At 33.2% G+C, this 26,353-nt stretch overlaps 2 protein-coding genes across 3 annotated transcripts; both read right to left on the reverse strand.

The window, feature by feature from the left end:
- Positions 1 to 637: 637 nt before the first annotated feature.
- LOC126689208 (histidine-containing phosphotransfer protein 1-like) lies at positions 638 to 2,788 on the reverse strand. Of its 2 annotated transcripts, XM_050384305.1 has the most exons (7): positions 2,574 to 2,786; positions 2,350 to 2,428; positions 2,064 to 2,194; positions 1,833 to 1,901; positions 1,407 to 1,478; positions 1,045 to 1,117; positions 638 to 937 (listed from the first exon to the last, which is right to left on the reverse strand). In XM_050384305.1, the coding sequence occupies exons 2-7, from the start codon at positions 2,407 to 2,409 to the stop codon at positions 878 to 880; spliced, it is 465 nt and encodes a 154-aa protein (XP_050240262.1). In that variant the 5' UTR covers positions 2,410 to 2,428; positions 2,574 to 2,786; the 3' UTR covers positions 638 to 877. The 2 variants fall into 2 exon arrangements, with proteins under 2 accessions (XP_050240262.1, XP_050240263.1); XM_050384306.1 differs by lacking the exon at positions 1,407 to 1,478 and having other exon boundaries at positions 2,574 to 2,788.
- Positions 2,789 to 21,284: 18,496 nt separating this feature from the next.
- Positions 21,285 to 26,071, reverse strand: LOC126689211 (probable prolyl 4-hydroxylase 4). The gene is made up of 7 exons (XM_050384307.1): positions 25,768 to 26,071; positions 25,637 to 25,694; positions 25,444 to 25,548; positions 24,325 to 24,382; positions 22,586 to 22,761; positions 22,104 to 22,173; positions 21,285 to 21,995 (listed from the first exon to the last, which is right to left on the reverse strand). Exons 1-7 carry the CDS (start codon positions 25,899 to 25,901, stop codon positions 21,697 to 21,699), a joined length of 900 nt encoding a protein of 299 aa, XP_050240264.1. The 5' UTR covers positions 25,902 to 26,071; the 3' UTR covers positions 21,285 to 21,696.
- Between the last annotated feature and the right edge of the window lie 282 nt (positions 26,072 to 26,353).

Raw genomic sequence — 26,353 nt, forward strand, 5'->3', positions numbered from 1 at the left:
TTCATTGTCTATAATAACCCCTCTCTCTCTCTCTCTCTCTCTCTCTCTCTCTCTCTGTATGGGGTTTCGCTTTTACGATCCCCCATCATACAAGATTGATATCTTTAGCCCCATTTTCCCAAGCAGTAGAATAAGTTCTCTTTAGCAGTGTCACTGTTTTGAAGCATCGTGGAACTGAAATGTTTGAAAAATATGGAGAGAGCCCCAACATCAAGATTGACCTTGAAGAATCATATCTTTGAAAATGGATTCATATTCCCAAGTCCCTTTAATTTTACAAAGTAGTTGGATGTCCATTTCAATGGATTATGCTATAGGCCTAGTTCAACATGATCCCCTTTCTTAATACTTTCAAGATTCGATGCCAACTAAAAGCTCCAAATGGCTCATTAACAAACAAACAACAAAACTTTACTTCTCTTTAGCAGCGTCACCAAGCACCAGCCGAAAGGCCAGATTTCCATGTTCCTGATGTGATATGGACAAATTGATTCTTTTTTCAACCTTAACTCCTCTTTCATTTTTATAGTGCTTTCAACCAAAAATTTTCAACCAAAATTATGTTTCCCAACTGATAAAAAATGCATGGAAGCCATGCATTGCATTTATAAAGCATTAAAATAACTCAACAGCAAGATTATCTAGTTAATATCATATGAATAACAGAAGAAAATACAAGTTAAATAAAGAAAACCATAATTTGAGTTCCAATCTCATATTGAGAAATGTCTCTAAATAGAAAGCTCTTTTCATTCATACAAGCATAGGAGTTAAAGAGAACCATGAAGTGACAAAAGTGGTTACATAATTCATATAATAGCTTCTCTACAGCAAACCCCCCCACAATTAGACTTGCTTTCCCAGCAATTAGGTAGCCTTAGAAACTCAATTCCATCATAGGAACTGACCCACCAGCTGCTACAATTTGTTGCTCCAGCTGCAACAATCAATATTTTTTTTTTTTAAATAATAATAATAACATATATAACAATTGTTAGTCTTGCAATAATCAGCAATCTTTGAGCAAAAGTCTATTCTACTCACCCTGAATAGTGCCTCAAGCTTGTTCTTCACGTGGTAGTACTCTTGTTTTATTTGTTGCAAACATCTCAAGCTCCTGCAATCCGACATAATCATCATCATTAAAAAATGAAATAAAAGAGCTAACACAACTTTTTTTCACAACTTGTTATAGTGACAAGTTGTAATTGAAGCAACATCACTTTCACACGGAATCAACATTCACAACAGGCCATAACAAGTGTTAAAAAAGTTGCAAAAAATTGTGTCCCTGATTCCCATTGCTTATTAAAAATAAATTCATCTTCCAAAATTTTAGGTTCAATTACTGATAATTAAAAAGACAATTATGCTTACAATATGTGAGGTAGAGTACAAGAACTCACCCATCAACGTTCTGTTCCTCACAGAAGTTGCGAAAAGCAATGCAGCCATTTTTAACTCTCTGTGCACCCACGCTGTTAACCAAAAACAATCCATTTGTTCTTTAGACAAAAGATGAAGAAAAAAAAATCATCATGACTGATATATTAGTCTTGTTTTTCTTTTCATTCTAAACCATATTTATCAAATACAGTACCAAGTTTCTGGTGAGATTCAATATATAATTCAAGGGTGTAAAAGTGGGGTTCAAATGTTCAATAAACACAACATGGAGAACCATAGGAGGAGCTTAATTACTAGGGTAGGGACCAACAATTTAAACGAAGATCATATTGCAAAGTAGGAGTTTGTAAGAATAACAAAAGGCAAAAAAAACAAAAACAAAAACAAAACTAGTGGTTGATAGGAGAAGGAAAATTAATGTGTACCTGGCACTACTACCCTTCAGCTGGTGGACATGAGCATCAACCTTTGGGAAGTCTACACTTTGCTGATCTCTGTACAAAGAGAAGTGGGAAGCCAAGCCCACAAGAAAAAATGGAAAAAGTTAAAAACTTTTTATGCACAACTCAAAGTATCCAAAAGCAAACCATCCGAAATCCAATATGATTATGTGTGAGTGAGTGAGAGAGAGAAAAGGAGGGAACTTGGATACTCACAGAGCTCTAGTGATATCATTGAGAAGCTTCTCAGCATCTTGAAAGAAAAGAGAGACCACTTCAACAACAAAATCTGGGTTGCTCTCATCTTGAAGTTGTTGAAGCTGCAAAAACTGATCATCCAGGATCCCCTTCTCTCACCAAACAAAAATAAAGCAGAAAAACCAAGTCATTCAAAAAAAAAAAAAAAAAAAAAACAACCCCATCAGATTCAGACATAACAGAAACAAAACAAAACCGAAGGAGAATTGCTTATATACTTATAAATACATTTTCTTGGTTTTACCTCCATAAACAAGGACTTGGTGTATTCAATCAACCGTCTCTGCATCTGACCAACCTCCATGCTTAGTGTTTGCTCCTCTCTACACAGACAAAAAAACCAAACCACTCTCAACTTCAAAAGGCTGTGACCCAATAAAGCTTAAAGCTTGTGTGTTAAATTTTGCAGATCTTGAGGTACTAATATTATTGCAAAATCAAAGACCCATAAATGCTTAGTTAAAAAACCTTGAATGGGAATTGATGAATTGAATGAGCAGAGCTGAATCCCAAGGTTTCTGGCTTTTGGGTATTGGATTTGGATGTCTCTACTGGCCAGGTAGTAGTCAAGTCTTTAACCCCCACTTTTATTATCCTCCTTTGGAATTTCTCTCTCTCTCTGCTTTTGAGTGTTTTCTGATTTCACGGAATCACAGGCCCCCCACCATTCTCTCTTCCTTTGCATCATTTATAAGCATTTATTTATTCAGCTTCAGCCCCCCTTACAAGGTTTTTTTTTTTTAATGGGAGTTTTAACCTTTTAAATATTTTTGTTTAGCTCTTTTAACACAATTTTTTTAAGGAAAAAAAATTTCTAGTAACACAAAAAAAAATATCTAGTATAATATCTTAGTTGTTGTTCTTTAAATTTCCCTCTTAAAATTTTGTCATATGGCTATTTAATTTAAAAAATACACTTCTATCCGTGAGAAAAAAAAGATATATAACAAAATTTTAAGAGATAAACCTAAGAAACAGGACCTAAATACTGTATCTAAGTCTTGCTCAAAAATGCAAAATTTTTATTGCAAATTCTTATGTGACTATTTGTATTTTATAATTAATAAAAAAATGGTAAATTTATGTAAAAATTACTAGCAACTGGTTAAGGTTGATGTAGCCAATTTTGAATTGGTTATATCATCCTATGGCACATCCTAGCTTGGTACTAAAAGTAATATGTCTAACCATTTTGGAAAAAAAAAAAAACCAAAAACAAAAAAACAAAACAAAACAAAAATAAATAAAAGATTGACGTAGAGTCAAAAAAACGCAATAAAAAGAGTTCTTTTTACTATCATAAATAAACTGATAATTTATGTCACAATTCTCTTAAGTAGTAAATTGTGGCAAAAATTATGTATTTTTTGTGATACTAGAATTTTTCTTTAAAAGATGTTTTAAAGAACTAAACAGAAATGTTTGAAACTTTGAGGAAGAGAATAATTAAACCAAACAAAAATATATTCCCAAAAAAAAAAAGAAAAAAAAAACTTCAAATCAAGCGCTGCTTATGGACTTGATTTAGAGTTTTCATCTACCACGTAATTTTTTTTTCATCCGCTAATTGATAAAAACTTTTTTTTTACACATTTAAAAAGGCTAAGGATTAAGTTAAAATATTTGAAAGGTTAAAGATCATTTTGAAATATAAGACAAATGTTAAATATCAAATCTATAATTAAATCTATTATTATAAAGCAAACGTTATATATTTATAATTAAACTTTTTTGCTTTTATTTTTTTTATTCTTTTATTTTTAAATATTATAAATATGTCCCAATTTCACAAGAAGATGATATGGTTGATTATGAGTGGTCAATTAAAAAGGATACGTCTATGTAAATAAAAGTGGATAAAAAGTGTAAATCATTTATAATTGACCACATTAACAAATTATAAATTGAACTCATCCCTAAAATTATTATTTATCTAAATGTACCCTATAAATTATTATTTGCAAATAAGTGAATCTTACTAGCAACCGGTTAAGGTTGATGTAGCCAATTTTGAATTGGTCTTATCATCTTATGGCATATCCTAGCTAGGTACTAAAAGTAATATGTCTAACCATTTTTGAAAAAAACAAAAGAAAAGATAAAAGATTGACATATAGTCAAGATAACACGATAAAAAGAGTTCTTTTTACTATCATAAATAAACTGACAATTTTTACTACAATTCTCTTAAATAGCAAATTGTGATAAAAATGATGTATTTTTTGTGGTACTAGAATTTTTCTTTAAAGGATGTTTTAAAGAACTAAACAGATTTGTTTGAAACTTTGAGGAAGAGAATAATTAAGCCAAACAAAACTACATTCTCAAAAAAAAATAATAAAAAAAAAAATCAAATCAAGCACTACTTATGAACTTGATTTAGAGTTTTCATTTACCACGTAATTTTTTTTTTCATCCACTAAATGATAAAACTTTTTTTTACACATTTAAAAGGCTAAGGACTAAGTTAAAATATTTAAAAAGTTAAAGATCATTTTGAAATATAAGACAAATGTTAAATATCAAATCTATAATTACATCTATTATTATGAAGCGAACTTTATATATTTATAATTAAACTTTTTTGCTTTTATTCTTTTTATTTTTCTAAAAACAATATTATAAACATGTCCCAATTTCACAAGAAGATGATATGGTTGATTATGAGTGGTCAATTAAAAGTGATACGTCTATGTAAATAAAAGTGGATAAAAAAAATTTATAATTGACCACATTAACAAATTGTAAATTGAACACATCCCTAAAATTATTATTTATCTAAATACCCTACAAATTATTATTTGCAAATTAGTGAATCTTATTAAAAGATACACATGGATTTGAGGATAGAAATGAAGATGCACATGGATTTGACGATATAAGTGACTTCACATATATGTAACTTTTCCATGTGCATCTTTTTGGTGTATCTTTTTCCCCTTGACCTTTTCTTTAAGTAAGTAAAAAAAATATAAAATATAAAATATAAAAAAAAAAAAAAGAAGAGTAATTAACTTTTTTTTTTTTTTAGAGAGTTTCAACCTATGGCATCCGCTCCTGATGATAGCTCTTTATCATCAGATTAAGACACTAATCAGTTTTTGGTGTAGACTAGGATTGAACCCCAGATCTCTTATACAATCATCAAAGACTTTACCAGTTGAGCTAATTGGAACCCACAAAGAGTAATTAACTTGCTTCATCGTTAAAGATAATATACATATTGTTGATTTGTTTAAAATTATGGGTCCAGTACGTCTAGGTGACTTTGAGGTTTGTCTTAATTTGGTGTACAAGATAGTTTTTTTTTTTTTTTTTTTTTTTTTAATAAGATGTACAAGATAGTCTTGAGAATGTGGGCAAACTCCATGATTGAGCATTGGATATTGTATCTGCATCAAATAAGTATAACTTGTTTTGTCCTACATGTATTTTCTCCTCCCCAAAAAGGAAAGGTTTTTTGTCTACTCCACAATTTCTCGGAAAAATTATATCTAGTACCTAGCATATATGCTAGGTTTCTCACATAGAGACCCATGATTGAGCATTGGATATTGTATCTGCGTCAAATAAGTATAACTTGTTTTGTCCTACATGTATTTTCTCCTCCCCAAAAAGGAAAGTTTTTTGTCTACTCCACAATTTCTTGGAAAAATTATATCTAATAACTGGCATATATGCCGGGTCTCTCACACAGAGGCAGGCCCCACATGCTGTGCTTCGTAAAAATGATTTTGTAGGAAAGATAACTTGTGCTTTGCAACAACTAAAAGGAGAAGAGTCAACTTTGTAACAATGATTTTGTACAAACACATAAATTATAAAGTCTCTTTGCTTTGCAATGACTAAAGGGAGAAGAGTGAACTTTACCAAAACCCTCCATTTTCATAAAAGAACACCTACAATAAGTTCATGAATTGCTTTAAAAAAAAAGGAACGGAAGATTTGAACCATAATTCTCCTTTTATAGACAATCAGTCAATAACACTACTTTTGAAACTCTTAACAAAGAACATCTACATTTAAATCATCTATGAAATAAGAAACGATAAGAAGAGATTGTCAAATATTCTTGAGGAAAACTGAAAAAGAAGATGAACCAAAGATAACTGGGACTTAAAAATATATTTATGTTGGTTAAGGAAGATAACCTTTGTAGGGACACGATTTTCAACGACCCAAGAATAACGTTGGTCTCGTACATAAAAAGGCCCGAACAATATAATTAGAGAGTGAGATAGAAAGGCTGAACCTTGGTCGTTGGACGGCGGTTTAGTCATGATTTTCATGGAAGCCCATACGAAAGTGGGTTTGGCCTGTATAACTAAGCCTTACACGGATGTGGTTTGAAAGGTTTGACTTTAAGTTCGAGGAGCGTCTCATTCTCACCATTCTCCTTTTTTATATCCCCCCATTTTTGTCTCAGTTCTCTTTCCCTTTTATACTAGTATTTACTCCCCGTTCTTCACCTACGTGTCAGTTTTTCCCTTTTTTGGGGCAAGTACTCGTCCTACCAATCCATACGTCAGAGTGGTTGGGGGTGGTTAGGGAAAGTTGAATAGCAGGGTCTGGAGTATGGGCTTGCCAGGTGCTGGGCTCCACATTATGGTGTGGGCAGCTTTCTCCCTTGTAATGCTCTTGTACTGAGTTTGTCCTTTACTTCAGGCGTTTTGTGAGGTGTTGAGCGTGAGATCGTCCTCGGCCATATCCTTGGGCCTTTAAAGGACTTTCATCATACGCCCTTGGTAGTAGGGCTCCTCGGCCTGAGCTTCGGGCCCTTAATACAAGGTGGGCTGGGACCGCAGATTTTGGGCCCCACAATAGCCCCTCAAAATCCTACTGCCCGGCCTTGTTGTTGGGGAGGAGGGTTTTGGTGAGATAGGGTCCACATCATGGCTCACTCAAATTCTGTACTTCTACTAATATTTATGTTTTCCCACTTACATGTGAGACGTGCCAAATTAAGAGGCATTCCTTTATTCACTCACGCGGAGCCCTTTGATGCTCCAGTATTCGAGGCGCACCTTCACGAGGATCTTCAGATCCTACGGCTGCGGATGAGGTTGGAAATTGAGCCAAGTCTGCCTTGTCCGTAGCATTCCTTGGAAACTTGCATGGATTAAATGCCACCGGTTTACTCTCTGTATAAATAGGATAGGGGGTCACTCCCCTTACATATAAACCCTTCTGCTTCCTTCAAAATCATAATCCTTCCGCCATACCCACGATCTCCATCTCCAGTGCCATTCTGCCTCAGAGCAATATGTTTGAGGCGTGGGTGGGGATGAAAGGTCTTCACCCGCTTCAGAGGCACCGAATCTTTCCGATACTCAATGTGATGTGGTCCGGACAAGGGAGACACAGACTCAAGACAGTCCTCCGTTTTGACAAGGGGGAGATGGTATTTCTCCTTCTTTCAGTCAAAATCCGAAGTAGGTACTGGTCGCACCAGATTCTTGGTGCGTCAAAAGCAAGGTTTTCCGCCATCAGCGCCGTCTGCTTTATTGCAAGCGTGATTACGTGGAGGCTTATCAACTTCCGGCTCCCGGTACCTTTTCTTCAACGGTGCTAGCTGCAAGACGGGTTCCCTGCACCTTTTCTTCAGCAGCGCTAGCCCGGAGTTGGGCTCTCTGCACTTTTTCTTCAACGGTGCAAGCCCCAAGTTGGGCTCTTTTGCTGCCTGAGTTATAGGCATGTAAAAGTATTAAGGAATGGCTTCCTTCGACAAAATTTTGGAGCGGCAGCACGTCTCTTCTCTGCATCTCTTCTTCGGCTTTTTCTTCATTCCCTTGTATCTTTTCTTTTCGCTTGTGTAGTTAGTTTCAGTACGAGCTTATTTAAGCTCTTTCATTGTACACTGTACTGTTCCTTTGTCTTAATAAGAAATGGATTTGTTTACTCTCAAATACTTTTCTTTTCTGCAATCACTACTTTGTGCATGAATATTAAATGTGCATTTTCCTTTAATGATGCTTAGGGTAGGAAAAACTTTGAAATAAATCCCTACTAATTTGAACTTATTGACATTATCAAGTATAGTAATGGTAATTCACAGTAAATTAAACTCCTGAAACTAACCGAGATAACGGCTGAGCACTTCATAATGCATGCAAGGCGACCATCCGAGAACGATAAACTCTAAATAATCCATCCGAGAAGGTAGCCGAGCTGTGAGGGATTCTGACTGTGTTTTTGACAACACATTGCCCTGTATTGCATCAATCCCCTTGGTGTTGAGGGTCCGAGGGTAGATTGGGGAATCCATGCAATTTAGGGATTAGCCCAACTATCAATGGGGAACTCTTCCCCGGGATAGATTCTAAGGGCCATATAGGGTCCAGGTTGTGTCCAAACCAGGGGCGGAGTCAGGGGGGGTCGAGAGGGGGCACTTGCCCCCCCTGACCTGCCCAAATTTTTTTTTTTTTTTTTTTTTTTTTTTTTTTTTTTTTTTTTTATGTGTGTAATAGTAAAAGGTGTAGATTTAATTGAAATTGTGATAAGTAGTGTGTGAGTAATTGAGCTATATTGAAAATCTCTTTAGCTACATGTTTCAAAATAATACTGTAAAGTGCAGAGCCACAGTAAACAACCACATACATCCTTTTTTTTCTTTGTGGGTATATATATCTCCCTATCTTTTTGAAAAGTCAAACTCAATTGATATATCATATATCTTCATATCTTTTTTTACTTTATCAATATTTTTTAAAGTTCAAAATTTATAAAAATAAACTTAAATAAAGAAGAAAAATCTTAATTGAAGAGACGAAAATAGCACCCAAAAAAAAAGTTTCCTTTCAAAAGTATTAAGATATAAAATTTGGAAACAATTACATGACAAATTCCATAAAATATATTAGGGGATTATTTTATTCGCTATATATATATATATTTTTTTAAAACACCAATAAACTATACACAATATAATGATATGCAATGATTTTAGGGGATCTTTTAATATTGAATGATCACTTACTATTCATATTATTGGCATTTAATTGTCAAGTTTGGTTAATATTGTGTATATATGATGCATATGTTGTATGCTACATACACAATATGTATTTGTTTATAGAGACACATGTATATTAGTTACAAATTTTGCCCCCTCTAAAGTCGAATCCTAGCTCCGCCACTGGTCCAAACCCCATGTTGTCTCCTCTAGGTAGTTGATTTCCCCATAGGCTTGAGTCCGAGGACCATGCAAGGCCTTGGTTCTGTCCAAAACTCGTAGTTTTTGCTTTTTAGTAGTTGGTTTCCCCATAGGCTTGAGTCCGAAGACCATGCAAGGCCTTGGTTCTGTCCAAAACTCGTAGTTTTTTCGAAGGTTAGCCCCTCGACCAAGGTGGGGAGAGTTAGCTTGAGGTTGGAAGCCCCTAGAGCTGCCCGTGCCATTGGCACTGTGAGACGTAGCCCCTAGCGGGAGTTTATGTCGGAGCAACAACTGCATGTTGCTGGAAATGGAGGAAACTTCGCGGACCTTTGCTTGATAGAGACTTGACTCCACCGCCAGCTGCGCCAACGCACAAGCCTTCCCACAGACGGCGCCAATTGTAGGGACACGATTTTCAACGACCCAAGAATAACGTTGGTCTCGTACATAAAAAGGCCTGAACAATATAATTCATAGAGAGTGGGATAGAAAGGCTGGACCTTGGTCGTTGGACGGCGGTTTAGTCATGATTTTCATGGAAGCCCATATGAAGGTGGGTTTGGCCTGTATAGCTAAACCTTACACGGATGTGGTTTGAAAGGTTTGACTCCTCGAACTTAGTCCAAGGAGCGTCTCATTCTCACCATTCTCCTTTTTTATATCCCCCCCTTTTTGTCTTAGCTCTCTTTCCCTTTTATACTAGTATTTACTTCCCGTTCTTCATCTACGTGTCAGTTTTTCCCTTTTTTGGGGCAAGTACTCGTCCTATCAATCCATACGTCAGAGTGGTTGGGGGTGGTTGGGGAAAGTTGAATAGCAGGGTCTGGAGTATGGGCTTGCCAGGTGCTGGGCTCCACATTATGGTGTGGGCAGCTTTCTCCCTTGTAATACTCTTGTACTGAGTTTGTCCTTTACTTCAAGCGTTTTATGAGGTGTTGAGCGTGAGATCGTCCTCGGCCACATCCTTGGGCCTTTAAGGGACTTTCATCATACACCTTTGGTAGTAGGGCTCCTCGGCCTGGGCTTCGGGCCCTTAATACAAGGTGGGCTGGGACCGCAGATTTTGGGCCCCACAACCTTATACAATTATGATAGTCAAATTCAACTTTTCCCAAATCTTATAAAAAAAAATCCTAAATAAGTATTTTGAAGGAAAAAAAAAAATCATTTATTAGTTATTGTAATATTTTGAATTTCTATTTACACTTTTTTTAATGAAGAACTTAAATTTAAACTTAGTGGAACAGAATTGTCATGATGTAAAAAAAATTAATAAGATAATTGACTCATGGGAAAAGTTATAAATAATATTTGACCCTCCTAAGATCCCTAATATAAAAAGAATAATATTGAAAATTTCTGCCATCATTATTTAATAATTAATAAAAAGAAATAAGACCTATAAGATAAAAGGAACAATATATGAAAGTCAGACTATCAATATGTAAAAATAAAAAAGTTGGTGAAAAGAGAAATAAAATTTTGTGACTCTAGAATTTTAATGTGAATGGGAGAATTCACATGATGCTTTTGAATTGGTCTTATCATATCATCTTATGGCATATCCTAGCTAGGTACTAAAAGCAATATGTCTAACCATTTTTGAAGAAAAAAAAATAAAAGAGAAAATAAAAGATTGACGTAGAGTCAAGATAATGCGATAAAAACAGTTCCTTTTACTATCATAAATAAACTGATAATTTTTGCCACAATTCTCTTAAGTAGTAAACTGTGGCAAAAATTATGTATTTTTTGTGGTACTAGAATTTTTCTTTAAATGATGTTTTAAAGAACTAAACATAAATATTTGAAACTTTGAGGAAGAGAACAATTAAACCAAACAAAAATACATTCTCCAAAAAAAAAAAAAAAAAAAAAAAAAAACCTTCAAATCAGGCACTACTTGTCGGCTTGATTTAGAGTTTTCATTTATCACGTCATTTTTTTTTTCATCCACTAATTGATAAAAACTTTTTTACACATTTAAAAAGTTAAGGACTAAGTTAAAATATTTGAAAAGTTAAAGATCATTTTGAAATATAAGACAAACGTTAAATATCAAATCTATAATTAAATCTATTATTATGAAGAGGACATTATATATTGAAATTCTATTATATATTGTGGGGGTCAGTTAATCAATAATTATTAAAACCGTGTTAATTGGGCATGTGGCCCATCCGAGGATGTTAAACTATCCGAAGAGGCCCACATAAGGTTATAAGGGGAGCCAAATGAAAAAAAGGAGTAGATATCACATGAGATGGGTCCAGTATTCGTCCGAGGACAAAATCTTTCTCGGCAATATGTGTCCGAGGACGACTTGAATGCCGTATTGTCACAAACACACTTCGAAGTTGCATTACCACTAAAGGTAGGACATGGGGCCAAGGGTAAGAAAGAAAAGATAAACAAATATTTTTAACAACTGCTACCTCCGCATTAATCGCCTCTCAACCAACTCTCTGGCCGCATTAATCGCCTCTCAACCAACTCTCTGGCCGCATTAATGTGGAGGTGATGCCTGAACAGTGATGAAGCAGCCTTACAGCTGCTGGTTGAAGGTTCCAGGAAGTGTTAGATGGGACAGGAAGGGATCCCTCGAATCCAACCTACACGTGTGTGGTAAAGATGACACCAAGAGGGCAGTATATAACATGGAAGAATGCATTGAGAGAAGGGATTGGAACTTCTGAACAATTGATGCTTAGAAGAAAATCTTACGTAAAAAGAACTTAGCTTGTTTCAAGGATAAATTGATTGTAATATCTGTATTAATCCATCTAAAAACGTTAAGTTTAATTGTTTTTCTTTTGAATTTAATCTAGTTCTTTTATATCTACGCTCTACAAATTTATTGTTTGGGCGTTTAGTGTTAGAATCCAATACAAGTTTGGAATCGACACAAATTGAGTCCTTACATATATAATTAAACTTTTTTGCTTTTATTTTTTTATTCTTTTTATTTTTCTAACAACAATATTATAAACATGTTCCAATTTCACAAGAAAATGATATGATTAATTATGAGTAGTCAATTAAAAGTGATACGTCTATGTAAATAAAAGTGGATAAAAAGTGTAAACCATTTATAATTGACCACATTAACAAATTGTAAATTGAACGTGCCCCTAAAATTATTATTTATTTAAATACCCTACAAATTATTATTTGCAAATTAGTGATTCCTATTTAAAGATACACATGGATTTGACGATAGAAGTCAAGATACAAATGGATTTGAGGATAGAAGTGAAGATACACATGGATTTGGCGATAGAAGTGACTTCACATATATGTAACTTATCCTCTCAATGATTTTATGATAAATTCAATTTTTATCCATGGCCTTTTCTTTAAGTAAATGAAAAAAAGAAAAAAAGAAGAGTAATTAAATTGCTTCATCGTTAAAAGTAATATACATATTGTTGGTTTGTTTAATTAAAATTATGGGTCTAGTACGTCTAGGTGACTTCGAGGTTTGTCTTAATTTGGTGTACAAGATAGTCTTGAGAAGGTGAGCAAACTACATGATTAAGAATTGGAATTCGTATCCATATCTTTTATCTCAAAAAAAAAAAAAAAAAAAAGATTGGAATTCGTATCTGCCTCAAATAAGGATAACTTGTTTTGTTCTACATGTATTTTCTCCTCCCCAAAAATGGAGGGTTTTTTGTCTACTTCAGAATATTTTTGGAAAAATTATATCTTGTACCCCACATATATGCCAGGTTTGCAGGCCTCACATGCTGTGGGACTCCCCTGTATGCGAGAGACTGTATGTGGGGCCTGCCTCTGTGTGAGAGACCTGACAAATATGCTAGGTACATGTACGATATACTACCTCCTCTCGAGCCTATTTATAATTTAATTTTTTAAACATATTTTATTACCATAAACTAAATGCACTTGTTTTTTACTCTCTCCTTACTCTTGCCACAGCCTCTCCCTTTTAGTTCTCAGTTCTATCTAATCAATGATAAAACTGCCAAATTAGGAATGGTAAAATACCTTCATTTCGTGCCCCGCAAGAAACCTATGACCCGACCCACACCCCATAATATTGCCATCTCTAGCCTCAATGAAGAGGACTTATCAAATCATCATGACATTGGTTTGCTAGTTCAATGGCAATTATAATGTAAAGAACGCGAGACTAAACTATACTACAGTCGTTAAGAGCTTCAATGCTATTGCTAACACTAATCACAATCAAACTACTTTGAAGCTAATAATACTGAAACATAATTTTGAGAATGAAGGTTAATGAAACGAAACTGTGTACTTGTATTAAAGAATACAGTAAACGATCTACTGTGAGGCTGTGAGCGAGGCTTAATCCTATTCTACAAATTAAAGGAAACACATAGATAAATAAGTAAAGTTTGGGTTGTTTGTGTGTGGTTCTTAAAATGCAAGTCTTATTTATGCTTGGAACTCGACAGTTACCAAATATTATATTGAGCATACATGCTACAAACTTTGTGGAGCCTTTAGGCTTCAACTTACAATAGGAAAATGAAACGTGTGTTCATATTATGAGCAGTGTACTTGTTTCCATTAAAATAATTGTACAATCATTAAGGGCCTGTTTGGTAGAGGAGTTTGAATAATATTATTTGTATTTTTTTGAAATATGCGTGGATGAAAAAGTATGTAAAAATGCTTATAATGTTGTTTAAAAATTGAAAATATATTGTTAAGATGCTTTACCAAATGGGGCCTTAAATGCGGTTAAATACTCATGTTTAATGGATATAAGAGAAACACAAGTTAAATTTCTTATTATTTAGTTGAAGCCTAAGACTCTAACTAAATTTGTAGCCAAATTTTGTCTTACTTTGCAATGACTAAAAGGAGGAGAGTCAACTTTGTAACAATGATTTTGTACAAACACATAAATTATATATAAAGTCTCTTTGCTTTGCAATGACTAAAGGGAGGAGAGTGAACTTTCAAACTGAAACCCTCCATTTTCATAAAAGAACACCTACAATAAGTTTATGAATTGCTTAAAAAAAAAAAAAAAAAAAGGAACGTAAGATTTGAACCATAATTCTCCTTTTATAGAAAATCAGACAATAACACTAGTTTTGAAACTCTTAACGAAGAACATCTACATTTAAATCATTTATGGAATAAGAAACGATAAGAAGAGAATGTCAAATATTCTCGAGGATAACTGAAAAAGAAGATGAACCAAAGATGACTGAGACTTAAAGAAAATTACACTTATGTTGGTTAAGGAAGATAACCTTATACAATTATGATAGTCAAATTCAACTTTTTTTCCGAATCTTATAAAAAAATTTCCTAAATAAGTATTTTGAAGAAAAAAAAGTTCATTTATTTGTTATTGTAATATGTTGAATTTCAATTTACACTTTTTTTTTTAATGAAAAATTTCAATTTAAACTTTTTTTTTATAGAAAACTTTCAATTTAAACTTAGTGGGAACAGAATTGTCATGATGTAAAAAAAATTAATAAGATAATTGACTCATTGGAAAAGTTATAAATAATATTTGACCCTCCTAAGATCCCTAATATAAAAAGAATAATATTAAAAATTTCTACTATCATTATTAAATAATTAATAAAAAGCAATAAGACCTATAAGATAAAAGGAACTATAAATGAAAGTCAGACTATCAATATGTAAAAATAAAAATAAAAATAAAAAAAGTTGGTGAAAAGAGAAATAAAATTTTGTGACTCTAGAATTTTTAATGTGAATGGGAGAATTCGCGTGATGCTTTTTCATGCAAGTTTAATGCCATTTATAAGACCGGTCTGCTATATGAAAACATTCTATAATAAATTGTCAGTGTCAAAAATCATTCACAATAAATTATTATGTAAGCATAAAATAATTACTTATTATATATATAAGTCTTGTCCGAAAATTACGATTAAGTTCATGCAATGCAAAAGCCTTCAACTACTATATATATTAAAAAAAAAAAAAATTTAAAAACTCTTTTTTGAGTTCATCATTACAATGGACAGGTTCCATTTCCATATGATTATTTTTTGTCCACCACAATCTTTTGTGGGTCCATTGTCTAAAGACTTGCCAACTCAACTGGCTCGTTGAAGATATCCTAACCTAGTGACAAATTTACTAATCAATATTCAATAGAAAGAAGAATAAGAAGATATATATAAGTCTTTGCACCTCCAGATTCTGAGTTATAAGGGAACAGGTCCTGTCAAAACAAGTTGGTTAATGCTTTCCAGATATCATATATATATAATAGAGTTTCTTGCACCAAGTTGTCCAACGGTAGAGTTTTTGTTTATTTTCCAATTTTGTTTTTTTATTTATTTGAGTTTCTGTTCCATTTAAAGTAGTAATTAATTAACGTTATAAACACAACTTTTTTCACAATTATTGAAGTGCTCGACTGTGACTCTATAAATGATGAGTTTAAGAATGTCAATTACATCCACCATCATAGTCGGCCACTTCAACAATTGTGTCTGTAGCAATATTTCGTGACGTGGTATAACCTCGGCCATGCCATGTGGCAGTATTGATCTCCATTAGCCAATGGCAAAAGGTTCATCTGGTCTAGCAACTCTTTAACATTCCATCCCAGCATGCATATACATTGATCTCTTCACGTTTTTCGTTTATTTTATTTAATTTTTTAAAAGGGGTTCTGAAGGAATCTTACAACACAGCTAATCCTACAGCTATTTATATTGTATAAATTAGCTGTTTAATTTAATAATAATGGAACAGTTAGGAGGGAAAAGCAGCCCAAAACTCTATCCTTTTTTTTTTTTTTTTTTTTTTTTTCATTTTGAGGTAAAGATGCTCTAATAAATGTCTAATTTATGGCCTTTGCACTGGTCCATTGGGTTATCCCTTTGACACCATAATTGTCAGTGGAAGAATCCTGATCAACATTAATTTTATCATGAGCTTTTTCAGTTTTAGGTTACATGAGATGTATATGGTTATTATTCTCTTTCTTTTTTTTTTTTTCCTGGTGGGAACATATCTTGGAACATTGCAATATAATAATAATGTTGGGTGGAAAGGTATTTTCGTATCTTTAATTTATAGATATGCACACTATTGTTCGATGACTCATTTATAAACATTGTTTATTTTGAATCGTGGATTACAGTTTATTTAATTGATAAAATATTTTATTATCAAATAAACTTTAAAAAAATTTACTATTTTAGTTTGATAATAAAAGACGAAATATGTGTCCATTTGACATTATATCTAATTTGAAAAAAAAAATAGAGATTTGAATTTCGAAATTTCTAGTAACTGGTTGGTATTAATCTGGACCAATATTGATGTAGAAGCTGAATATTGGAAATAGTAATAGTCTTATTATTGAAGTGGAAATGGCCAGCTTTTATTTAGCTTTAATCATTTCGCCCTACTTATTTGCCATTAAGTGCAAATTGGTTACACTGATGGATGAGCAATGTTCTTTTTGTGACATAAACTAGGGAAAAGTAAATTGCTTTACCTTGTCACTTGTGAGAGAACGAAATATGTTCCCATTTGACGTCAATTATGTTGTTCAGAATTAAGATATATTCTTTTCTTTTCTTTTTTGCTAAAATAATTAAGATATATATTCAGAACTTGAATTTATACTATGCTGTAGACAACACTATATTTAAAATTAGTATAGAATTTGATGTTTAAGATAAATTTATACAAACTGGTTTAGTAACTAAATAATTTATAATTTGATCATTATAAATAAAATTAAAATTTTCTATAAAAAAATAATAAAAATAATCATGAACATTAATAAATATCTTATTTAGCGTAACAAAAATTTTACTTTATAAAATTAACTATATAATTATTTGTATGGGAAAAAAGCGAAAAATTAAACTTAAGTATGACAATATTAATAATTCTCCCAAAAGTAGGATAACATTTCATATATACGTGTGTGTGTGGGTGTGTGAGGATGAGAATCTGTGAGAAGTTCGATGTTAGAAGAACAAACCTCAAAAGGCACTAATAGCGAGCCCTTAGAAAAATATGAGCAACTCATCACAAGTTTAGGGAAACTACAATGCCCAAGTACCCCCGAGGATACTCTTATATTCTCAGGAGGATCAAGGACTAATTCTGAAGACCATCGAGCATAAACCGAGGAAGAGGAGGAAGATTTGTCAGCGAGCAAAGAAAGGAAGAATATAGATAAAGCATCCATCACATCCGCATTCAATGCTCTGAACCCACTTAGCTAATCGCATTAATGAGAAAATGACCCCTGAATAGTGTCATCACAGCTGACAGCCTAGTTTAGAAGTCTTCTAGTGAAGTCCTGATGGGACAAGTATCAAGGGAAACAAATCTAAACCCTCTAAGTGGAAGGCTAAGATACAACTTGGGAGGCTATATAAGGCAGAAAGACCTCTGTAAAAAGGGGATGGAAAATTAGAGAAGATAAAAGTGTAACTGTAAGCCAAGAACAAGTGTAACCAATACCTCGGATCAAACCCGAGGACCATAATATTAGTCTTTCGAGGCCTTTTTTGACCAACTTTCATCTTATACTCTTATGATTAATGTTGACCCTTTATATATATATATATATATATATATATATATATATTCATGAGAATTAAGATGTTTAGGGAAATTATAATCCTCAATAATTTTGTCAAATGCATAATCAAATATTCTCAATTATTAACATTTCTCTTATTGAATTCTTAGGTAAAGAATACATCCTTAGATAGTTAAATCTTCTTTCTATGGTAATGTACACTTCAAAACATTCACATTCTCATGACTAGGGAATATTTTATTTTTGATAAAGCTAGAATATATATATATATATATATATATATTCATGAGAATTAAGATGTATAGGGAAATTATAATTCTCAAGAATTTTGTCAAATGAATAATCAAATATTCTCAATTATTAACATTTCTCTTATTGAATTCTTATGTAAAGAATACATCCTTGAATAGTTAAATCTTCTTTCTAGGGGAAATTACACTTTACCACCTTAAACTATCCACTAGATTACACTTTGCACCCTAAATTATCTGACTGCACACCTTACACCCTAAACTATCACACTTATCACGCTTTGCACCCCGATGTTATTTTTACTGTTATATTTAACAGAATCTTATTGCATGTGACAAGCACATGCTTCTTACTTAGATGGAACAAAATTAAAAGACTGAAACACCCTTCCTCAAAATTAATTAAAACAAAACCTAAATTTTTCCACACCTCCCTCTATCTCACGTGGGGCCATCCTCTTCGTTTGCACTGTTTCTAAATAAAAAAAAACACGCAGCTTCATGCAGCTTTAGAGTTTCTCTTGTATCTTCCTTGGCCATTGACAAAGTTCAAATCTTCTATTAAAGGTTAGCAAAATCAAAATGCACGGATGTGATTTTGAGAAACACAGTCTCAAATTCACGGATGTAATTCTTGACTGATTTTTTTTCTTTTTCTTTTTATCATTCTTTTTATCGTTCTCTTCTTGACTGATTTTGAGAAACACAAAGTCCCAAACACAAAGTCCTCGTACCTGCTTTAGCATAAGTCTCCCCCACAAGGGCCACCACCACCACCAAATAAATAATATAAAAAAACATAATAATAATAAAATAAAATGTAATATCTGATCACAACGCAGAAATGCTTTGAATTCCACAAATTGCAAATCAAATATCTGCAAATATCTGAGAATTTACCACTTGTCACAAATTGCTAAATTGTATGATACAATACCATGGCCTTAATAAGTGTACAAATAACATGCAAATCATTGCTGGAAAGCAAAATATTTTTGAACTCACAGGGTACCTGGTACTAAACCACCATGATAAAGTGCTTTGAGTTCCACATGATGATGACACAAAATAAAGTGCTTTGACATTAATAGCTTTATTCTTTTTTTTTTTTTTTTTGAGGAAACAGCTTTACTCATTGAGAAGGGTGTTTTAGTCTTTTACTTTTGTTTCACCTAAGTAAGACGCGTGTGCTTGTCACATGCAACAAGATTCTGTTAAATATAACAGTAAAAATAACATCGGGGTGCAAAGCGTGATAAGTGTGATAGTTTAGAGTGCAAAGTGTGCAGTCAGATAGTTTAGGGTGCAAAGTGTAATCTAGTGGATAGTTTAAGGTGGTAAAGTGTAATTTCCCCCTTCTTTCTACAGTAATGTACACTTCAAAACATTCACATTCTCATGAATACTAGGGAATGTTTTATTTTTGATAAAGCTAGAATAAAACTCTCAATTAGAAAACTTTCAATGGACATGAATAAAACTTTCCTTTATTAGATTTCAATTCCTTCCCCCCCCCCCCCCCCCTCCCTTTTCTTCTACTAGGTTTAAGAAAAGTTTAACTGTGCTTCAACCTCTAATAAGAAAATGACATATGTTCCTATCATGAATAGTGCACATAACTCACTTTATTGATTAAGTTAAGTAAGTCATGTACATTACACATAACAGAGACACATATCATTTTTTTTATAGGAGGTTGAAACATATGGCTCCAACCATGTTTGAAACCAAACTTTGTCCTTAGGTTCATGGTATTGCTATTATGGACATATTTTTTTCTCTAATCTGGTTTGGAGAAAAGTTCATCCAAACCATTATGTGGCAACTCAAGAAACTATCCACGTGTAATTGTGATTTGTTTATATGATTTAATACATGTATATAGTTTTATAAACAATCATATAACGAGTTTAAAGAGATTTATCCAATTTATGTAACCACACATTCATATGAGTGTGGTTAAATATCAACAAGAAGGCCTTTCAATCCAGTACTTGATCGCCATAAATCATGGAAGAAACAGAATCATTTTATCATTAAGTACTTTTTTTTTGGGGTACTCTAATATTAATAATTTTTCTAATATAGTCTTTATTTTATTTAAAAAGACAATGACAAAATTTAGCTACCAAATTGATTGAACTTAAGGTTACAACCTTACTCAATATCATTAAAATTATTACATATTTCGAAAATATAAATGTTGAATTGCATGTTCTTTATGCTCTTAATATACATGTCAAATTTTTTACTAATCAGATATTATTTACTATATAATCTATAAGATTATATTTTATACATAATTTTAAATTATAAAAACTTGCAATTTAAAAATTTTATTGATGAAATTGCTATTGATCTTTAATTTTGTAGAAATTTTACAAGCATAGAAAATAGAAGAAAAAAAATGTAATCCAATAGTAGATTTGTCAAAATTCACATCTAATAAAAAGATATTAAGTAAGGTTGTAAACTTGTAATTTTATATTACAACCAATTTTGTAGCTAAATTTTGTTCAAAAGACAATACTTCCCATTTCTTTTTTCTATAATTTTATGCCTTTATTTGGATTTAAATTAAGTAAAGAAATTTTGAAAGCTTTAGTAGCTTTTATTTGAAAAGCAATGCATCTATTAATGTTACCTTAAAATATGATTTGGTATACAGAACAGAACCAACAAAAAGAGCATTAGTTTGGTTTGAGATTCAAATGTTTAGCCTTGTATTTCTTTTATTTTCTTTTTTCTAGGGATCGAACCTAGATGTTCCCATTGGAGACACCAAGAAGCGTCATCCAAATCCAATCACAGGTATTACCAATTCATTGCAGCAAGCACGGTGCCCTCCTTCCTTCTAGCCTACGCATTTAGTAATTGACCCATATATTGCCAAACTTTTATAACAAGGATACGAGAGGACGCCCATAGCAGTTAGGACCTGTTTGGATTGAGGGAAAAAGGAAAAACAGTGAAAGAGAGTAAAGTAAAATAAAGTATAATAAGCTAAAAATATGATAATTTTAAACCAATTTTACTCTATCCTACCTACTCTCCTACTTCTCCCTCCATGACCGTTAGTCTCTCTTTTCTTTCTTTGCCTCTGATATGACGGGAATCTGAATCCCAGTGTGGTCCAAAATTAAAAACTGCTGCTTTTATGGCCGCACTATTTCATAGCAAAGCGATAGTGCAAATACGACAGAATCTGTCAGTAGCCAAATCAATAATTAGTAAATAACAAATGACCACACGTCACTCGGATCGCTTCATGTTCAACCCCTTTCCCTACGAACAAAATGTACTTGGAAATGGAACAAATCCCGTTCATTCATCCCTCCAAGAACATGAAATATAGGTAAAATTTCAGCACTCTCTATCTCTGTCTCACAACACAAATATTCTCTCATGCATCTAAAATTTTAAGCTTGTGAGATTGACATGGAAACAATGTGGCATCCCTTCCACTTGGCAAGAGAATGGTCCCATATAATATCAAATTATATTTCCACTACTAACCAAAAAAGAATACAAAGTTTCTGTAAAACCACCTTAACAAGACATTAGGATCCACCAAAAAAACCCTACCACCAAAGCTGCTCCGTGAGGGAAGTGTAAGTTAACTTTCTAACACACCTTACAACTCCTCCTACAGTAGCCAGGAAGCTCTGGAGATCCAACCATATACTCCGGGTTCTTCGTGCACTCTCCAAGTGCAGCCCATCTGTCACAGCTATCATTCAGATCAGTGCAGTTTCCACTAGCTGGGTTCAAGATCTTGTCAAACGAGTCCACATGAATCCACTTTGTTGCTGACCATTTCTCACCTTCAATCACAGGGCAACCTGCGTGGAGACTGTTTGTGTCTGGAATGGCAGTTGGGTGGAGACTGAAGAAAAGAAGTGCATCCCCTCTTCGTGGTTTCACTAAGGATTTCCAATGCGAGGTTGGAAGATAACAGAAACCATGTCAACTTATTGAAAAGGCAACAATGTGAATGCACAACAGCAATAATAAGTTGACCAGTGGCTCACCTGCTATTCCTTTTTTTGCACATTCAGAGAGATCACCATTTGTTTCAGAAGCTTTACGCCGTGGGGGTTCCTGTTGGCAGATTGGCATACATAAATTTAAATAACCAAAATAATATAAAGAAAATAATCAGGTCAGCAAATGTTCCAACATGCTCATAGAAGGAGAAAAGTTCCAACCTCCGCCACCCTCCAACAACAAAAGAGAAACCAACAAAAAAGGAAAAGAAAATCCAAATTTTCTGTATTAAATATCAAAATTGAAGAGGAGCATTGCATCATCCCCACCATACAGGTTAAGTGCATGTATGATGGTTGTGTCCCTCTTTTATCTTTTAAGAGTTCAATGAATATCTGCTTCTCTTTTTCTTTTTTTTTTTCTTTTTTCTGGAAAAGTTTTGCCAAGAATGTCAAAGAAGGTTGACTGCAATTATGAATATAAAAAATTTCTAATGAAAATGAACAGAGTCAACACTTGAACTGACCTCTGCTTCAGGGAACACTGTTTCGCCACCTTTGGCCACATCAGTAAGATACATGAGTACTGTTGCAATTCGGTGTCCACCCCGGGCTATATTAACCTTGTCGGCAAAGTAATCATAGTGTGGGTCATATTTCTGCCCAGGCTCATATCTTAACACTTGTATGTCCTCCCCATTTTCTGAAATTCAAGGAACACAAATCATATCTAGTTCATGTTCCAGTATCAAGACGAAGAAATCAAGCTGTATCATTTCACATATTACAAGATGGACATTGATAATACACTTTCCTAATGATATCTACAATGTAACACACATTTGACCATACATAAAAATGGTGTTTTCCACATTTTTTTTGGGTAAGTTATACATGCACCCAGTGGGTCATGAATCCACTGCCTCACCCTCCATCCAATTAAAATGGGAGGAAGAAATGCTAGTTGAGCATAGCTCATTGGCAAAATTCTTTCCGTTTGATTATATCATATTCTGAATTATAAAAAAAGTTTATTGACCTGTGTAGATGGGATTCAGAAGGCCTTGATAGCATGGCCAGAATTGCGGATTTAGCAATATTAAGAGAGTGAGGAGCCACAAAACCTTTTGTGGCAGACCCTACATGTAACTCCCCCCCTCCCTCTTTTAACCGGTAAGTTACACACACAGAATGAGTCTTGAAACCACATCTTTACCCTTTATTTATTCTTTATGAAGGGAGGAAATGCCACTTGAGATAAGCCTCATTTCCACAAACCATTAACTCTAAATCCTAATCAGTTCTGAATTCTAAACAGTCTTGCATCATCTGTATATGGAAAGTTCACTAATGAAGCTATGTGACATATGACAGATTGCTCAGCTATCATACCTGATGCAAGAATTAAGCTTACCACCATAAATTTTGTACCTTCTTTTTTTGTTAAGACTTAAGATGAATTTTCTACCTTAAGGTTATCGTCAACGTTGAAACTGTTGTTGGTTGTTGGGGCTTAGAGAAATAGGAAATAGGGAATAGAAAAAAAGGTTTTACCGGTTCATTTCAATGGTTTCAAGTATGGTTTACTGCAGGAAGTTAACCAAAGTTTTATAGAGCAATCACAATGAGCAAAGAAGGTATCACACCCTTGAGAGCAGCTTAAAAGTCACTTTAAATTCTCTCCATTGATGCCATAAAATTCTATAGATTACAATGCTCTTTTTAAGGGCAGCCGTGACATCCTTTTAAGAATGGGAATCAAATATAAATGGGAATTCAGAATGTATGACTAGTAAACTAACATGGAAGCTCCTTAACAAGTGAAACCAAACATAGAAAGCTAGGAAATAATCCTACTGAGAATATTTATCCATGGAAAAAAAAACCAACAGAGAATTATACACGTGGGCCACATCTAAATCCCTTCCAGAAAATATGGAAATTGCCTGATTATGATTGGCTCAATAAAAAATATGAAGAAAGGAATAAATAAAAAGTAAAAAAGAACTGATGGGCGAAGCAGCATAGGAGCATGAAGATTATCTTCACTTATAGAACATCTCTCCTTGTGACACACTTTTGTTATTTTAGGGGTAGACAAAAGCATATATCCAATCAGTAAATCAACTTATTTCTTTTCTTAATAGAATCACAATTATCTTTCATTCAACAAACAAACTTGAAGTGATTATACAAAAATATCTAGATAATGATTGCATTAATAGCCCCCACCATAAAAGAAGGAGTGCATACACAAAGGGCATACCTTTTGGAAGAAATGTCCATGTAGCTAACTTGTCCTCTATACCAGAAACAATAGGATCCTACAAAAGAATGATAAGAGTGAAAAACTTGTACCTGTTATAGACAGCAAAATATGAGGTAATTGAAATGGAAAAGTAAGCAATCAAGTATGAGCTTTAAACACAAGGGAAAAGAACTAAAGAAAGCATAATCAAGTAGACCCACAACCAAACACTAAATCAATAGAAAGGATTAAGACTGTATTTCACCCAAATGAGTACTTTAGGTTCTTTGGTGTAAAAGAACTCACAAAAGGAACACATAATTTTGATCATTATCAACTAAAGCAAAATTATCAAAGTTTTTTGGGGTTATGTATTCCTATTTTAGAACCAAAATGTTAAGAGAAGTTTGAAATGCCGACAATTATAATGCAATAATAACTCCTTCTAAGCAAATAAAATTAACAAAGTAGAAAGACACTAACTTTTACTTCATAAAAGAAACCTACAACATGACTAAACATGCCAAACAAGGAAGATAGCATATATGTTACTCATCTAGGAAATATTTAGAGAGAACTCAGAATTTAAATGACTCGAATAAAGTATCAAAGGACAAAGAGTAATCCTAGAGATATTACAAATTTTACTACATAAGTCTTACAAATTGATGACATGTCACTAATCACTATGCTATGGTGTTGAAGTGGCACCAATATCATTCATTGTCACATTAGTATGTAAACTTTTGTAGTAAAATTGGTAGTAGCTTAATATATGCAAAGATTTACACTTTATTAAGTATGTGGATTTGAAATAAGGGCCCAGTTAACGGGTGGCCTCAGAACATTTGTTAAGTCCATTTAGAAAAGTTTTGATACCAATTTTTCTAAAAATATTTCCTAAACCAATGACCTTAGGTCATCCATTAACTTTTCCCTTGAAATAATTAGGTATAAAATGTTATCATACTAAAATTAAAATCCATCTTATCTTTATTAAATTCATATCAAGCAATTTATAAATAGCAATCATTCTTCAATCCCCTTGATTTTGAAATCCTCAAATCCAAATGCAAGCAAAGTAGAAAAACACAAATGAATTTAAAAACAATAAAAAATTTCACAAAAGAATTAAACCTTGCCCTTATTGATGAACATTCCGGAGCTGGTACGAACTTCGCTTAGCTTGCTTTTACCGGACTCGTTATCCGCCACCGCAGATCTCTTCAGCTCCGATTTCGCCTGAATCACAATTACCCAATCAACGAATTCTAATTAGTAATCGAATCAAAATTCCTAATTGAAATAAAAAATCTCAAATCACACTCACAAGAGAGATCAAATGGTCGCATTCTAAGTCCGTAAGCAAACCTTCGTACACAAACGCTCTGCAAATAAAAATTGAAGTAAATATTGAATCTTAGAGAATTGAGCTATTTTGAGAGAGAGAGAGAGATTGACCTTGGCTTCCATGAAACTTGTTTAGCTTTAGCGGGATTGATGATGGAGCTAGCAGAAGCAGCATAGGAGGACGAAGATTCACGGAGGATCGAAGAAATCGAGACCAAAAACAGGAATAGATGAGACCAAACCATTGATTGGAATGCTTGGTCGTTGGAGAGAGAGAGAGAGAGATAGAGATTTCCGGGAAAATGTCAAATTTTCTGAGAAAAATTAAATAGTGTTTGTTACTTTGGTTTTGGATTTGGTTAACTCTGTGTGTATCTGTCTGAAGTTCTGACTCGCCTAAGTGTCAGTGCCACGAGGATTTGTCTACAGTTTCACGCTGTCGTGTCGACCTCCTACATTACAATTTTTTTTTAATAAATACTATACAATTTCATTGTATCGCGTCTCCTTTTAATCATTAAGTCAAAAACATCAATCGATTTATGATCTATGCAAAATTTGAACTCTAAACCTTCTATTTTAGCACAAGAGACTTTAATAATTGAATTAATTAAGGGGGTTAAAAATTAAAAATTATTATTTAAAAACATGTGTGAAAATACGTGTGGATGAAAAAATTTGTAGAAATATTATTTAA

The sequence above is a fragment of the Quercus robur genome, chromosome 6 (assembly GCF_932294415.1).
Source record: "Quercus robur chromosome 6, dhQueRobu3.1, whole genome shotgun sequence".
In the NCBI taxonomy this organism is placed as follows: domain Eukaryota; kingdom Viridiplantae; phylum Streptophyta; class Magnoliopsida; order Fagales; family Fagaceae; genus Quercus; species Quercus robur.